Below are 16,352 nucleotides of genomic sequence, written 5' to 3' on the forward strand. Positions count from 1 at the left end.
TGATGAAGTGAATGTACTCTGTGATGAAGAGTAAGAGGTAGCGTGCACTGCAGTTTTCCTTCCCCACAAAATCTGTGAACTATAATAGAAGTTTGGGGAAGAAACGTAAGGATTGACACGACCTAAAGCATAGATCATATAGATCTAAAGCATAGATCATATAGATATAGGTATTATTTTTCGTACCTATTTAGTGGTGGTAGTATAGGTGGCAGCGCCATCTGTGAAAATTTTATCGAACGTTGCCCTGAAACTTCCTCATCCTCAGACTTCCGTCAATCAATCGGCTTGGTCGGCTAATGGTCGGATCACAGAACAAATACCTCGGTCGGCTACATGTCGGCTAGACACTAGACGACACTTTCATATTATTATTATTATACTCTTTGTTGATCGATATATATATCATCGACATAGGAAATAGGAATACACCTAGAAATTCTTTGATATATAGGTATAGGTACACGTCGGACGTCAGCTGCGCGATTGCGGGAGAGTGACAGCTACAATCGCTCGCTCACTATTGGCTACAGTGCATTGTTGCAACGAGAATCGCACAAATTCAGCCAATCAGAATAATTGAGATTGTAATAATGATTGATGCAGGTTTTAGACAATCGGCCTACAGACTGAGCTCATAGCGTAAAGTAATACACTGGTGACTGGATTCACTAGACTTCATATTAAAACGTAGTGATTATATTATACTCTTTGCTTCATATGTCATTCATTCTGTGGATTCTCTGATTAAAAATATAAAAATTTAAATTTCTAAGAGAATTGATTTTGTTATTATCGTGATAGCAAAAGAAAGTAATCATGCAAGGGCCTGCAGTATTTATGGATATATCGCTTGAAGATCAAGTAAGTTGACGCGTGAACATAACCTATGAGCAATCCAATTTTGTACAAAATAGTTATTTTGTAACATAAACTATGTACTATACTTACACTAAATTCAAACGATTTGAAAGTATTCCCTCTATCTGTACTTCTAACGACATTTGTATATTATAATCTTTGTTACACGTTACACTTTCATTTTTCAGGCTCAGGAGCTTAGAAAATACTTCAAAAGTCTTGGTGCTGAGATATCAGAAGAAAAGTCCCCAAAGGGAATCGAAGATGATTTGCATAAGATTGTAGGTGTATGTGACGTATGCTTCAAAGAGAATAATGAAGCAGATACTGAAGCCATACTCAACAGTATTGTTTCTATCATGGTTTCAGTGAGTGTACATTCAGTATTTATATAATTTTGGCGGTAATAGCCTAGTAATTAAGAGGCAGACCTCTAAATAGATATTATAGCCTGGTCTGAAGATTGATTCCGGGCACATTATATGTTTCTGTCTGTTGTGCGTGCATTGCCCCTCCCCGCTGAAGTCTTCACTCCAGCCATTTCTAACTTTTCAGAGCTATGTTTTATGCAATTAAATATCACCTGCTTTAATGCATGCAGCGAAGTCGCGGGCATCATCTAGTTTTGTATAATTGCACACTAATACTTTAACATTTGTAATGAACATTACCTAAAAGTGGAGATAATTTTCTATAGCTTACGTTAAATTACAGATTCCATTGGAAAGAGGCGAAAATCTCTTTTTGGCATTCAGTCAAAGACTTACTAAAGCTCCTGGACCTAAGCTTGGTATGGTTGCTCTTCAATCGTATGTACCATTTTTAAACCTTTATTTTCAAATAATTTAAGAAACTATTTTAATTATTTTTGCACAGAATAACCGCAGAGTTTCGTGTTGATTGTTTTCACTAGACGCCATTCAGGACCTGTGGTTTTATTTATTTTATTTTATTGTGGTTGATTCATATGATTATTATAAAGCACTTAATCTTTAAATATATAAAAGTATTGACTGACTGACTGATCTATCAACGCACAGCTTAAACTACTGGACGGATCGGACTGAAATTTGGCATGCAGATAGCTATTATGACAAAAGCATTCACTAAGAAAGGATTTTTGAAAATTCAACCCCTAAGGGGGTGAAATAGTGGTTTGAAATTTGTGTAGTCCACGCGGATGAAGTCGCGAGCATAAGCTAGTTATTAAATAAATGAAATAAAATTTTATATAGTAAATTCAAATTAGTACTAAATTCGATTTGTATATATAATTACAGATTGTGGCGCCTCTATAACAATTTGGAGACGAATTCTCCGCTCCGGTACCATGTCTACTACCATGTGATAGAGTTGGCTGCTCGTGTAGGCTCGGTTGGCGAGGTGTTCAAGGGAGTGGATCAGTTAACAAGAGAGTTTGCCAGCTGTCCACCTTCTAATGAGCAAATGCAAAAACTGTATCGACTTCTACACCAAGTGCTGAAAGATCAAAACAGGTATATTATTGTATTCAATATACTCATACGAAACATCTTTGCTCAACATTTCTGATTTAACCACTAATTATTGGAAGGTGTGGAATGATCTTCTGGTGTCCATGTATGAAACTTGTATAACCTGAATACTTTTAAGGCAAGAGTGAATATGCATCTTCTAGGTAAGTACACTCCAACCAAAACCTCATTATTGCTTTTTAGATGTCCATACCTCAAAAGGAAAAAAGAACTTATAGGATCACTTTGTTGTCTGTGTGTCTGTCAAGAAACCTAGAAGGTACTTCCCGTGAAATGATCATGAAATTCGGTAGGTAGGTCTTATAGCAGACGTAAGGGGAAAAATCCGAAAACCTTGAATGGTTACATCCCGAAAAAAAATTAAAATGTGCTAATCAACAAATAATAATTAGTATTTTCATCTTCCAAAGTAAGATTAATATACCAAGTGGGTATCATATGAAAGGGCTTTACCTGTACATTCTAAAACACATTTTTATTTATTTTTATGCCTAATAGTTTTTGATTTATCGTGCAAAATGTTGAAAAAATATGACTGTAGTAAGGAAGCCTCATTGCGCGAGCCTGACTCGCACTTGGCCGGTTTTTTATATATAGAGATGGGGGAAACCAGATCCGGAAAGGACTTTTCCTTCTAGTAGTGCGTATTAAAAAAATACGACTACGAGACTAGTACAAGCCCACGGTGAGCGAGTCTGACTAGCACTTGGCTGGTTTTTTTATTAAGCATAATTATTATTGTAGTCCAGCTCTAGCCTGACTCGCAACATAAAAACATGCTACTAACACTAAGGTTACTAACAAATGTTTTACTTTGAATGATTTACGATAATTCCGTTGTATACTTTGAATATTTATACAATTTACAATAGTTATATTTTTATTGTCAATGCATCTATATTCAAGCAGAATTTTGAGTGACATGCCTTCTACATGTCATAGTAATGTGTATGGTATAATGTTACATAATGTAACTTCGTTAAAACCATCTTGACCTTTTTTGGTTTTAATGAAATTGTATTACAAATATACAGATTGTGTTATTTTGAATTTACACATCTTGAGGATTAATGATAAATAATTCAAATTTTACTCTAATATAATTTATTTTAATTTTTAGTGAATTAGCAGCCAAGGTAATGATTGAGCTACTCGGTACATACACAGATGAGAACGCGTCGTACGCAAGGGAAGACGCCATCAAATGCATAGTGACAGCTCTGGCAGACCCTAACACATACCTTCTAGACCCCCTGCTGGCCTTGAAACCTGTCCGCTTTCTGGAAGGAGAGCTCATTCACGACTTACTTAATATTTTTGTCTCTGAAAAGTTATCCAGCTATCAAACATTCTACCAAAATCATAAGGAATTTGTACATTCTCAAGGTATGGTTTTTTCACACTTGTATATTTTAACAAACTTCCTTTTCATTCTAAAAGGTTCTGAGTACCTATGTATATTATATTTTTTAATAAATACCTCAATGATATTGCACTATGGCTGATACCCTCCACATGCCTCCAACCAGCATAATGCAATGGATGTACGAGTATGTTTGCAGTCAACGTCGTCGGCAAGTGTAAAGCCAAGCAATAAAATCGTTGTCAGCCAGCAGTTCATAATTATCTCTATCTATTGCCGGCCCATTACTGAACACGGGTCTCCTTTTACAATAAAAAAGGGTTAGGCCATAGTCCACCACGATCGATAACAGAGGACGTAGGTTTAATGTATTTTATACTTATTCACTAAGAATTATTTTCGAAGAAATAATTTATTTTCGACATAGACAACATCCCTGTTGCTTAAAAAACTTATAACTCCGAAAAGTTACAGAGATGTATATCCTCTGGGTCAAACCTTGGACTCTCGGAATAAGAGGCCGACGTATAGACCACTAGGCCAATGTCATCACCGATTTTATGTAAATTTTACTTGATGGTAATTATTTCCAGGTTTGAACCATGAACTGAATATTAAGAAAATGAGAATATTGACATTTATGCAAATGGCGGAAGCCAACCCAGAAATCACATTTGACGAGATTGTCTCAGAACTTCAAATTGAAGAGAAACATGTTGAAGCATTCATTATTGAAGGTTCGTAAATATTCATCATCATCATCATCATCATCATCATCATCATTATCAACCCATCGCCGACTCACTACAGAGCATGTGTCTCCTCTCAGAGTGAGAAGGGGTTTGGCCATAGTCCACCATGCTGGCAATGTAAATATTGCCTTTCTTCATCTCCATCTTTGTCTCCATTTCACGAGGAATTTAGGTGAAAGACTCAAATACTATACATAAATTTTCCACATATTGATACATAGTTATAGTTACAAATAATTATAGCTTGTCTGTTGTGTAACTTAGGCGCTTTGAAAACCTAGCTGTAACCTATTTATGCCTGTACTTTGTAGATAAGTTACCTACTTGGCAATAATTTTATGTGTCAAAAACAAAAAGATTATATATACACTTTTTGACAAATAATAATGCTGTGAAATAACTCAAGAAAGATTGATTTGAAAAGACCCTTTGGAAATTATATGTATGTGGGCTTCTCGTGGCCGTCTAGACAGTTCTATAACAATATGTATGTGTGGTGTAGTGCTGAAGACGCGGCTGGTGCGGGCGCGCATGGACCAGGCGGCGCGCTCGGTGCACGTGTCCACCACCATGCACCGCACGTTCGGGCGCGCGCAGTGGGCCTCGCTGCGCACCGTGCTGCTGGCGTGGCGCGCCAACGTGCACCACGCGCACGAAGCCATGCAGGCCGTGGCCGCCGCGCAGCACGACTACGCCGCGCAGGCGCTCAAACCCTGAACACCTCCACTACTAGCTCTACATTCGATTATATCGCACCCCTGCCTATTCAGTTCAATCGGCCTTTATATTCATTGTAATATATTTCATCTATTTGTGGTATTACCATACCCTTTTTTAAAAATATAAAAGTTGTAAAATTATAATTTTTATTTATGTACTACCCGGCACTACTTATCTTTAAAGCGTAAAAACTCCTCACGCCAAAAGTACGATTTTAGTCCTTATTTTAAAGGTGAACATGCATTGTGAACAACATTACTTTTGACATGAAAGTTGACCCATAGGGTTAAATGGCGCGTGAGGAGTTATTTTTTACGGACTATACACACATTACCTACTATATGGGAACACACAGTGGCGTGCAGGCCATAGAGACGTAAATGCACTGCTTACCCCAGTTGTAATAGCTCAATGCGTATTTTTCATTATGACCTGCCAGTAAACAGGTTCTCACCTAACTAATGCCTACCCTGGCTTCAAACCCTGTGCACGCCACTGGGAACACACCATAGAAATCATAATAATAGTACATTATTGCAAAAGCCGGGAAATAGGCAATTGCAGGTCGAGTATAAGTTTGAAGGCCGAGCCGTTGGCGAGGACTTCACTAAATACGAGACAGGCAATTGCCATTTCCCGCCGAGGCATATATAGTGCTTTTTTCAAAAGAATGCAGGGAAATAAAACGCACTTTTTATATTATACATTAAATTTAATTTAACATGAACTGTACATTTTAGCATGGAATAAATTGCCCATAATGTAGATGGCTTTTTAGTTTAGCAATCTCCTTAAAATACGCCAAAAATACTCTTTCAGAGAAAATGTTCACATTTTTCTCGTTTTTCCAACTCATAAAATTTTCATATACTTTCATGTATTTTTCTTTTGACTTCCCTGGAAGCAGGTTTTCCATTGCCAATTTGGCTTCTGATCTTAAATCTGGTGGAGTACAATCAAACTCCATTTCATTCTCTGAACCGTTGGAACTCATTTTAATTATTATTAAATTTATATTTATTAAGTAGGTATGTAAATAACAAGTCAAGACGAATTTTCAGCTTTGCCGCCAATTTTTTTTTATCATCTGTGCCGACAGGCAAACTCATTTATGGCTATACCCTTATCTCTATGGCTATACCACATACAGCCACGTCGTAGATAGAGTAATAAAGGTAGATACAGGAACGTTTGCTTTCTCATGCACACTAAAAAGAGAGCACAGATAAAGTTACTACTTAATGTGATAAACAGAGACACAGCTAACCTATTTTTTGTCCCTTATCGTGTAACTGGTTTACTGGTTACAAGGAATGCAACTTTAGTTGCAAAACAAACTTTGACAACCCGTGGCGTCATTGTATTTCTCATTATTTATTTACTTGTTTTCACATAAAAAACGTTTAATACAAAATATTATTGATCGGTTAATACTAATATTGACTACTAAACAATGGTAATAATTGTCGTGTTATTCATCGTTACGTCGTGCTATCGCTATCTCATACCCGGTTACACAGTACTTCAATCTACCTTTATTACTCTATCTACGAGCCACGTACAATTTGTACTAAGCAAAGAGACTATGGTATGCGAAGAATGACAAAAGTTCCTTGTATACTACGGAACCCTAAAACGCTCATGCAATGGATTTGATTCAAAGAAATTGTATGTTCTTTTTCGAAAATAATAACAATATTTCCATGCATGGTCAAGAAAAAATGATTTGTCTCTATCGTGTCTATTTTCTATCAGAACCATTGACTTATCAGAAAAATAAAATCAAAGTTCCATCGAACGAAGTGTTTATTAATTTATATACTCTGATATTTTATTTTTTATTGATTCCATAATAAAACAATTTGGTACCCCGTGCCCTGTTATTTATCTATAATCACAAAATAACAATATAGGAATCAACAATAAAACAAAAAGGAATACTTATTAAAAAAAAGTTCATCAATATAATATGGGTGATCGGAATGGGCATGAGACGTACTGTCGCCACTACGTGTATTACACGTTTGTCGGCGTGGTGCTGTCGTTTCTGTTGGGACTGCAAGTGTACACGTCATACTTCGTAGACCATCAGCACGCGCTGGAAGGAGACTTTACGGACATTAAATATATGGTCTTACAACTTACGAAAGGCTTGACAGAGGTTTATTTTAGATTAACGTCTTTTCAGTTTACTAGCTTACGCTCGCGACTTTCAAATTTACACAAATTTCAAACCCCTGTTTTACCTCCTTAGGGGTTGAATTTTCAAAAATCCTTTCTTAGCGGATGCCTACGTCATAATAGCTATCTGCATGCCCAGTTCGATCGGTCCAGTGGTTTTAGCTGTGCGTTGATAGATCAATCAGCCAGTCAGTCAGTCAGTCACCTTTTCCTTTCATATTAGTCAAAAAGTCAAATGATTTATTCAAAATAGGTAATAAATTACTCGAATTTATTACCTATTTTGATTATATGGTATATATATTATATGAATTATATTTAGATACATTATCTACTACATGGATACCTAACGCTCGCGACTTTGTCCGCATGGATTTATTAAAAATCCAGTGGGAAGTCTGATCTTTCTGGATAAACTGTTCTATATCCATATCCAGAGCTATCTCTATGCCATTCGTCAAAATCGCTTCAATAGACAGACACACTGAGGTATTCCTTGCAACATTTGATCAGAACATTCTATTAAAAAGCAAAATAAATAGAAAAATGTTGTTTAGGTACCATAACCTGCAGTCTGCACCTACTAGGTACCTACTATTACTATTTGTTACTTTCAAGTTTCAACTAGGTGTCTTTGCCTTCGAGCATAGTACAGGTAATGAAATAGATAAATTAATAATTATTAAACCCAGGGTGCCTAATAGGATACCTAAATCATTTCCATCAATTTCCAATAAACTATCTGCAAAGTGCTTTTCTGGTTAAGATTCTTCTGTCCTTACCCCAACCGTAGTAGGTACGACAAATAGTTCAACGCTTAGGTATAGGTACCTATTGTAAGGGAAATTATTACAAGCTACGGGCCTTTCCAATTTCAATCTTGTGGTGGAAGTGCGGAACTGCAAACTATGGGAAGGATGTGGGAGCGGAATACTCCCAGGGATTCCACCGCATTAATATTAATGCTGTGGGCTTCCTGGAGTTTTCTTAGGACCCCAAGCAAACTCCGACCTGATTAACGGAAAGGCGTCATGACCCTCATCACTGAGGAATAAGACGCGAGAGTGGATGTGGTATAGTCGAGGTTATTGACTATTAAAATGTTCACAAGACACGTACCTACCTATAGTCATTAAACGATAACATAGATGTTATTCACGATGGCGGTTTTACCTACTACTGTTTTGTTTGAATGTTGCTATCAGGTGAATCGCAAGCATGAGACATTGCAAAGAGAAATGGAGCGTATTTCGGGGTCGTTTCCCGCGGTGGCGGCGGCGGCCGGCCGCGCCAAGGACGCTCTGGAGCCCTCCCGACGAAGCGTGCAACACCCACTCTATTTACACGATTACGACCGTCAGGTGATTTGTGATACGATAGGTGATCTAAAGCAAGCAGTTCGTCTTGTGGACAAACCAAAGACCAAATTGAGCTGCACGTTGGGTTTCTTAGAGCAGCGAAGAGAAGTCACATCTCTTTGTGAGTTTCATCGACTCTACAGCGTAGGCAGATGAGAATAGATTCTCATAATTAGTTCCCTATGTCTAAGTAGTGTTATTCCTGGTGTTAGGTACTATATAATGTTTATCCCCTGGGTTGAGTAGATGTACCTAGGTAGAATAATAATTAAGATCCAGATATCCGTCTGATATAATAAGTAAATAATTAGATATTATTTAGTAGATAGGTAGTATTACACACATACACACGCACACACGCACTCGCATACATGCACACCACTATCACTTATAATAGACACCGGTATAACATGTCCGACCTTAGCGCACCAAATTGTAATAACATTTATTCAAGTTTTTAGAAATGGAGAAGGCAACCCACTGTAATACAGTGTTTACTAGTGCAGGGGTTGCCCATTCATACGTCTACTAGACCTAGGTCTACTTAATTATTACTTGTTTTTTATCTATATTTTATATGTAATTTAATATGTAATTTACCTATAACTCAGTAAAGACTGCCATACCGAGAACTGAAGAGGAGATATAGATATAGAGGAGATATAAAATAAGACGTCGAGATTCAAGGGATCTGAGGTCCGATCCCGCGCACGCACCCCTAACTTTTTGGAGTTTGGTAATAGGTTGATGATGATGATACCGAGAATAGGTAGACTAGATACGTCAACACTTAAACACTCTATCATGCTGGTTTGAAAATACTTAAACACTTTATTATGCTGGTTTAAAGATGGCCGACTACGCGCTAGAAACGGCAGGCGCTCGAATAGTAGACACTGGAGAAACGTTAGAGCATATCGTATACGATTCGCCAGTCAGCTGGGTGCTGCACATGATCAGCTCAAAGTTTTGCCGCGACTGTCCCGGAGCCAGCAGTATGATCCGCCCCGGGACCTTGCCGGGAGAGTGCTGGGCCTTCAGGGGATCAAGAGGAGAAGCTACCATTAGGTTACTCGGAAATGTCCATGTGCATGGAGTGAGCCTTGAACATATACCACCCCATATTTCGCCTACCAGGTATATACCATATTGAAACTATACCTACATATTGGCTTAGGCGGTTGGTATTTCGACGGAGCTTGCTGACCTTACTTATCACGCGTTTCATGGGGCCCACCGCCCAATTCATACTATAGTTACCTACTATCTATATACTTACCTAAAGAGTTCGTCAAACCTTTCACAATTATTACTTTAATCCCAGCAATATTTGTCCATTCGGGTACCTACCGTACATTTTATCTTAGATAATCCAATCTGTGCCTATAGATAATTATCTAAATAGGTATATGTATAAAAGGAAAAGGTGACTGACTGACAGATCTATCAACGCACAGCTCAAACTACTGGACGGATCGGGCTGAAATCTGGCATGCTAGCTATTATCACGTAGGCATCCGCTAAGAAAGGATTTTTGAAATTCAACCCCTAAGGGGGTGAAATAAGGGTTTGAAACTTGTGTAGTCCACGCGGACGAAGTCACGAGCATAAGCTATCTACTATTAATTTATTTACCGATTATAGGGAAATATCATCAGCACCTCGATCGTTCCAACTCGAAGGATTGGAGTTCCGCGGGGATCCCTACGGACACGACTTCGGGACATTCGAATACAACATGGATGGAAAACCTATTCAGTATTTTGAAGTTTTGAATCCATCGTCGAAAGGATTCAGCATGGTTCGTTTGAAAATATATACAAACTGGGGACATTCTGTATACACATGTGTATATCGTGTGAGAGTTCACGGAGAGTTGGTATCAGGCCAGTCGCGGCCTGCGTCTTTACCAGTGAAGGACGATGGTTTGCGAATTGAAAATGAGTAGGTAGGTTCATAGGAGTCATAAAGGGTCAAGGTAGGTACATTAGCGCAAAGCAAAACGGATATGCGGATGCATCTTTTCTAGAATATTACAAAGCATATTTACTGAACTTTACATCCGCAACGTAGGTATATTTCTATTACTTTCCTAGATATTTACCTGGTAGAGTATTTTCCGCGAGCTGGATCTTCGACATGCCCATGTTCTTTTGTTTCGCACTAATTAGTATATTATATCAGTAGGAAATTAGATAGTAAAGAAAAGTTCAATTAAATACCTACTTTCTAAGATAAAAGATGTCGCTTCAGTCTGTGCGAATGTGCCTTGAGCCTATGAACAACACTGTTAATCGATTATTTTGGGGGTTTATTTTGTACTGTCATTATTATTCAGATAGATATACTTATTTTTTAAGCTTTTATTAGGTAAGGAAGTACCTACCTATAAGTTTTGGTATTAATTTATTTAAGTACCTAGTTAACATGTATTTTAAGAAAGAGTTACCTCTTAAGTCTTATCTCAATATCTATAGATAAGTAATTAAGGTAATAAAATAGCTGCCAATTACATAATTATTATGTTAAATTCGTGTACTTAGATTATTTTAATCTTCTAAATAATATAAAATGAAAAGGTGACTGACTGACTGATTGATCTATCAACTCACAGCTTAAACTACTGGACGGATTGGGCTGAAATTTGCCATGTAGATACCTAGCTATTTTGACGTAGACATCCGCTAAGAAAGGATTTTTGAAAATTCATACCCTAAGGGGGTAAAATAGGGGACACGGACAAAGTCGCAGGCATAATTTGGTTCTACTTTCCTACATAGAGATACCTAAATACCTCCTACCTATAATTTTAATGCAGGTGCTATTGAAAGAATACTTTTGCATAAACTTGACCGTAGGTAGCAAACTTTATGCGAGCTTTTCGTTTCCATGCATTAAATCCATTAATGCCAGGTGCCCAGTTAGACTCGCATTGTGTCCTTGCACAAAACGAGAGAAAGCCAAAACCGTGCATACTGCATAGATGTTAATCTTGGTGTCCGGCAGCCGAATGCTATAAAATGTGCCTATTGTCAATCGCACAAAGCAACAAAGCACATAAATTAACATCAGCAAAGTGATCATGATCTCCCGCCGCGCGGACCAGCTAATGGGTTGACCGGCGACGGAGCTTTGTGTGGACGGTATTGCAAGATACGTGAAAGGATAATAGATCGTAAACTTTAAGCAAATAAATAGTTGGGTTACTAAGGGTTACTATAAAAAAAACTGGACAAGTGCGAGTTATAGGTAGGTACACTCGCGGAGAGGGTTCCGTGAAGTACCTACCTAAGTTTGTACGCAGTACGCACATGTCCAGATATTTTCATCTGAAAATATCTGGACATGTGCGATATGTGGACTAGAAAACCTATAAAAAGTCTACGGTCTGAACCTATCTAGGTTCAGACCGTAGACTTTTTATAGGTTTTCTAGTAGGTAATTAAGAATTGTTTGTGAGTTTTTTTTCAAAATTTTAAGCTCAGTAGTTTCGCAGATGGGGGAGGAGGGTATCTGAAATATTAAAGAAAATCAGTACCTATTTAGCTCACAAAACTTCATTACCAAACAACTTGATCGCTTCAGTAGATTCGGAGCAAATCCGCTGTGACAGACGGACACACGAGTGATCTTATAAGGGTTAGAATTTTCGGCAACCGGCTACCTACGCAAGTTCATTTTAAGTCGGTATATACGGAAATACCAACCTAGTCATAGGTAAGTAGGTATTGAGTCTCTACATAGTATAAAATAAAGTCCCGCGTCTGTATGTATGTATGTAAGTAGATATGTATAAACGCGTAGATCTTTTAAACTACGCAACGGATTTTAATGCGGTTTTCACCAATAGATAGAGTGATTCAAGAGGAAGGTTTATAGCTATAGTTTAATTCTCAAAAAATTAGAGATCCCTAGAGAAATTGAAATAATGTGAATTAGGTTGGAAAAAAATCCTCTCATTTGAGAGTTTCCGAGGCAATGACATCTCAATGACACCACATTAGTATCTACGTTGCACCCATGCGAAGCCGGGGCGGGTCGCTAGTGTGGTATAAGCAGCCGACGGCAGGTAGGTATTATTGTTTCCGAAATATTCGAGTGACAGCGTTATTTGTGGCGTACGGGGGAATTCCAATTGTAGATACCTACGCTATAAATCTCAGATTTCCTAATGCGAAAATAATACAAAACTATTAGCTATACTTACCTCTTGGGTATGAGACCTACTGTATCTGCATTTTTTAGGGTTCCATACCTCAAAAGGAAAAAGGAACCCGCGTATGGTCACTTTGCTATTTGTCTCTCCGTCTGGCCCTCTGTCTGTCGTGTCTGTCAAAAATAGGGTATTAGGATCAAATTAGGGTCTATAAGTAGGGTACCTACTTCCCGTTGACCTAGAATCATGAAATTTGGCATATAGGTAGGTCTTATAGCGCAAGTAAAGGAATACATCCGAAAACTGAATTTTTGGTTACATCAGATTTTTTTAAAATATTGAGTTCAAGAAAAACTAATTTACTAAATCACATACCTACCTATAGATGGCGCAGTCCATCATTAACTTGTCGTGTTCTATCTTACTAATCCTAATTCCTAATAATCCTAATATCCTACTATCCTACTTCCTACTTCCTACTAATAATAGGCTACTTGACAATTTTTTTAAGTTGGTCTTAAATGGTTAATATTTGTCCTATTATATCAAAAAAATTAACACTATATTTTTTTGCGCCCTAAAAACCGTAAAACTTTAATATAAAACTTTAATAATAATAACCACAGGGTTATACTGTTGTTTACAAATGCATGACGTCAGAGCACAGATAATCTATCGGCCAAACATGGCCGACAGTGTTTTCACCTGTCTAAGAAAAATATTTTTTTAAATTAAAGTTTTACGGTTTTTAGGGCGCAAAAAAATATAGTGTTAATTTTTTTGATATAATAGGACAAATATTAACCATTTAAGACCAACTTAAAAAAATTGTCAAGTAGCCTATTATTATAAATGTGAAAGTGTGGATGTTTGGATGTTAGGGTGTTTGTTACTCAATCTCGCTAAAACGGCTGAACGGATTTGGATTAAATTTAGAATGGAGATAGATTATACCCTGGATTAACGCATAGGCTACTTTTTATCCCGGGAAATCAAAGAGTTCCCACGGGATTTTTAAAAACCTAATTCCACGCGGACGAAGGCGCGGGCATCAGCTAGTAACTAATAAATAAGAATAAAGAAATCTAATATCTTTTACGATGGTAAGGAATCCTTCACGTGCGAGTCCGACTCGCACTTAACCGGTTTTTTGCCATAATGCCCTTAATCGGTTCCTACGCATCGCATCGGAACTTTAAACACTTGGTGGCTTTGTCGATAGGGTTGTAAAGCCACAGACCAGACCAGAGATAATTATTAAAAAGTTATAAATTTCCAAATTGCCCCCGCCGGAATTCGAACCTGGGACTTCCCACTTATAAGAGCACATCGCTCACCACTGCGCCAGGGAGGTCAGTAGGTCTTATAAGCGTTGAAGAATTTATGAGCGGCTGATAATTTTATTAGACCGATGAACAGAGATGTACGAGTATCTTGTCTTTATCTACTCGTTACGTTAGGACAAGCGTAAAATCGATACTATTTAGTAGTCAGCAGATATCTGCTCCCTAATTAATGATCATAGCTACTTGTATACACTAGAGATACAATTATTCATCGACGTAAACCTCTTTCTCCATAATAGAAGGCTTTTCAGTGACAAATAGATGGCAGCCGTAAAGGGTGAAAGCACCTCGCCATGAAACATACTTACCGGCTCCGCCTACATGTATTACTCAATATTAATGATGTGATCTTAGTTCAAACGACTCTCGCAGTTTACTTGACGGGTATTAATGATGAGTATTCGAGTCAGACTTCTTCTGTTCAGTAGGTATCTCCTGTTTGTTTGGTCACTTGGTCATCTACTTTAGAAATAAGTTAAGACCGATTGTGAATATAATCTTCTGTTTATATAAAATTAAAAGTCCTGACTGACTTGACTGACTTATATATCAACGCACAGTCTAAACCGCTGGTCCTAGAGTCATGAAATTTTCAGGGTGTGTTCTTCGTAAAGAGGTATCCACTAAGACAGGATTTTTCAAAATTCCACCCTGAAGTGGGTTGAATAGGGAATGGAAGTTTGTATCAAAAGAAACTGTCCGTCATTTTTGAAAGTTAAGTATATCGATGAAATTGGTATTTAAGCTTTCGGTTAAAAATAAAAAAATACCTATTTCGTGATTTTTGAAAATTGTACTACCATGGGGGTTTAATAGGGGTTGAAAGTCATTTGCATGAAAATTGGTGTTTGGGTTTTCGGTCACAAATGAAGAAATACAAGTGTTTCAAGATTTTTGGAAATTCAACCCCCACCCCGATTTACAGAATTCCACCCGACCGAAGCCGGGGTGGTTCAGCTAGTGGTTTGATAAAATGATTTACTATAGTACCATATCAAGCCTGTTCTGAGATATCAAGTAAATAAAAATTATGTACCGCATGTCTAAAAAAATTACCTACTATGTTATTCTGAACTTTTAGAAATAGGTACCTACTTTTCACAAAAATAAATCTTCCTCCAAAATATTTTACAAAAAAGTATTTCTAGGCTATCGCTCGTGAAAGGCTTGCGTCGGTAAAGGATTACGGGCAGAAGTTTTACGGTTGAGTGTGTCGCTATAGCGTGTAGTTGGTAGGTAGCGCGCCCTGGTCGATCCTTCTGTTCACTTCCGAGTTTGTATCAAGCTATGTACTGTTGCGATTAACTATTATTCTTACCTACTCTTTTAGAGCTGTTGTTAAAAATATATCAAATCAATCAATAAAAATAAAGTAGGTAAGTATATTTGACGATAATAACGTGTGTGTAATAATAAGGAGTTTTTTTAACTATAGGTATAGGCTTGCGCTTGACTGCAGTCGCACCATTTAGCAGGTGATGGTGCAGCGTGCCTGCCTAGAAGGTGCCTATTCATTCTTCTTTTTAAGGTACCAATATTATAGCTAACTAGCTGCCCCGGCGAAATTCGTACCGCCTAACAGTCGATTCTTTTTCAGGAGTTTTTTTAATTCTCTCCGTAAGAACCATCCCCGTACTTCAAGGAATATTATGACAAAAGAATTAGCGAAAGTGGTTCAGCTGTTCTCGAGATTTGCGATCAGCAACACATTTTGCGATTCATTTTTATATATAGAGATGGGGGAAGATCCGGAAAGGACTTTTCCTTTTAGTAGTGCGTATTAAAAAAATACGTTTAGGAAAATACGTTGAAATCTATACATTTGGTCTACAGTGTACCAAGTAACTAAAAAGCCATACCTTTTTATATATTTACCTTAATCTTATGCATCCTAATACCTATTATAAATGCGAAAGTGTGTCTGTCTGTCTGTCTGCTAGCTTTTCTCGGCCCAACAGTTTAACCGATTTTGATGATATTTGGTTAGCTTACATCCCGGGGAAGGACATAGGCTACTATTTATCCCGGAAAAGAAAAGAGTTCCCACGAGATTTTTAAAAACCTAAATCCACGCGGACGAAGTCGCGGGCATCACCTAGTT

The 16,352-nt window shown here is 37.6% G+C and overlaps 2 protein-coding genes across 2 annotated transcripts; both read left to right on the forward strand.

Moving 5' to 3' along the window:
• Positions 1-699: 699 nt before the first annotated feature.
• eIF3m (eukaryotic translation initiation factor 3 subunit m) lies at positions 700-5,570 on the forward strand. Its single transcript, XM_034969798.2, has 7 exons — positions 700-864; positions 1,050-1,229; positions 1,576-1,670; positions 2,142-2,357; positions 3,496-3,761; positions 4,332-4,475; positions 4,993-5,570. The coding sequence occupies exons 1-7, from the start codon at positions 820-822 to the stop codon at positions 5,205-5,207; spliced, it is 1,161 nt and encodes a 386-aa protein (XP_034825689.1). The 5' UTR covers positions 700-819; the 3' UTR covers positions 5,208-5,570.
• A 1,609-nt stretch (positions 5,571-7,179) lies between these two features.
• LOC117983183 (SUN domain-containing protein 1-like) lies at positions 7,180-10,741 on the forward strand. The gene is made up of 4 exons (XM_034969663.2): positions 7,180-7,371; positions 8,597-8,752; positions 9,600-9,886; positions 10,394-10,741. The coding sequence occupies exons 1-4, from the start codon at positions 7,180-7,182 to the stop codon at positions 10,695-10,697; spliced, it is 939 nt and encodes a 312-aa protein (XP_034825554.1). The 3' UTR covers positions 10,698-10,741.
• Positions 10,742-16,352: the final 5,611 nt, after the last annotated feature.

The sequence above is a fragment of the Maniola hyperantus genome, chromosome 6 (assembly GCF_902806685.2).
Source record: "Maniola hyperantus chromosome 6, iAphHyp1.2, whole genome shotgun sequence".
Lineage (NCBI taxonomy): Eukaryota > Metazoa > Arthropoda > Insecta > Lepidoptera > Nymphalidae > Maniola > Maniola hyperantus.